Here is a 1,310-nt window from a genome sequence, read left to right as displayed (position 1 = left end):
TGTCAGTACAGTTTAAGATGGCTAACAGTCTGGACTGAAAAACACCAAAGGCTCTAACTCAGTTTTACAGATGTGGATTTAAACTTGATGAGGTAGTAGCAGAGGCTGATCCTCAACACGTATTTTGAGCACCGATTGTGCATGATCTTTGTTTGAAATGTTAGTTAGTCATCTGTGACTGTCTGTTAGCAAAATATCCCATGAACCACTGAAGATTTTTTAATGAAACTTTCAGCAAACCATCAGTGGATGTGCCTCTACAATCGAATACCTTTTGAGCCAACCCAATTCAACAAGGCCTCCACAGCCAGCTAACATTGAAAAAATAAACAATGGTTGAAAATTCACCCAGTTTGATAGATATTGAGCTACGATTTGGTGTGACAGTAGCTGAGAGTTTGCGCTCCAACAAGCACACTAAGTGCTACTCATTATGCAAAAACTTTACTTAAAACCTTTGGCATTAACAGTTGAAATCAACATTGTCTGTCTGTTAGCAAAATATCTCAAAAACAACTGGACAGAAGTGATTGAATCTTGCAGAAAGTAATTAATGGTTGTACATCTATAACTGATTAACCTTTGGAGTCAGCCCAGTTCAAGACAGCGGCTACAGCCACTCAGCATTACTCAACAGACGTTTTGCTTTGTTGACTCATGTTACGTGCTGCTGTTTTGCTGACTCATGTATTGTGCTCTGTGTCCCATGTCAGGTCCTGATGTGCGGCCTCTGCTTCCTTCTGCTTTTTCTGGGGAATTTCTCCACCACGCTCGCAGTTGTGCGTCAGAAGCTTAAAGGCAGGAATCAGAAACCAAAGAGCGCGTGACGCATGAAACACAACCCCGCCTGTGAGAAATATACAGTATATATATATATATATATATATATATTTTTTTTTTTTTTTTACATGTTAAAATATTGAGGTTCATCATCATTCCATCCTACCTCTCTGAGCAGCTTCACCTCCTGCTGATCTTCTGCTCCTGGAGGTGCCAAGGTCCAAACGGAGGCCCAGAGGGGACAGAACTTTCATGGATGATCTCTCTCTTCCCATCAGTCGAGCTCCTTCACCGTCCACTTTTAAAACTCCTTAAAAACACATTTTGATTCGCTGGCTTTGAGTCGTGCTCCTGTTTTTATTGGTCTACTAATGATTTAACTGTTTTTATGTGTTTTCCTGTACAGCACTTTGTTGCAGCTGTGGCTGTTTTAAAGAGCGTTATAAATGAAGGATTAGTAGTAAATACTGTGGAATAAACACTGCAAGAGCAAACTCACTGTTCAATAGAGAAGATTTTTTTTTTGGGGG

The 1,310-nt window shown here is 40.2% G+C and overlaps 1 protein-coding gene across 1 annotated transcript in view; it reads left to right on the top strand.

Moving 5' to 3' along the window:
* Positions 1-827, top strand: part of LOC119411537 (ion channel TACAN-like) — a 6,727-nt gene extending 5,900 nt beyond the window's left edge. The window contains exon 12 of the mRNA XM_037678489.1: positions 714-827. Within this exon, the coding sequence (XP_037534417.1) occupies positions 714-827 (114 nt within the window). The remainder of the gene's footprint in view (positions 1-713) is intronic.
* The last annotated feature ends 483 nt before the right edge of the window (positions 828-1,310 follow it).

This window comes from Nematolebias whitei, chromosome 6, assembly GCF_014905685.2.
Source record: "Nematolebias whitei isolate Nwh7 chromosome 6, NemWhi1, whole genome shotgun sequence".
Classification (NCBI taxonomy): Eukaryota; Metazoa; Chordata; class Actinopteri; order Cyprinodontiformes; family Rivulidae; genus Nematolebias; species Nematolebias whitei.
Note: the sequence above shows the minus strand (reverse complement) of the source record. Positions and strands in the feature narration are given on the sequence as shown.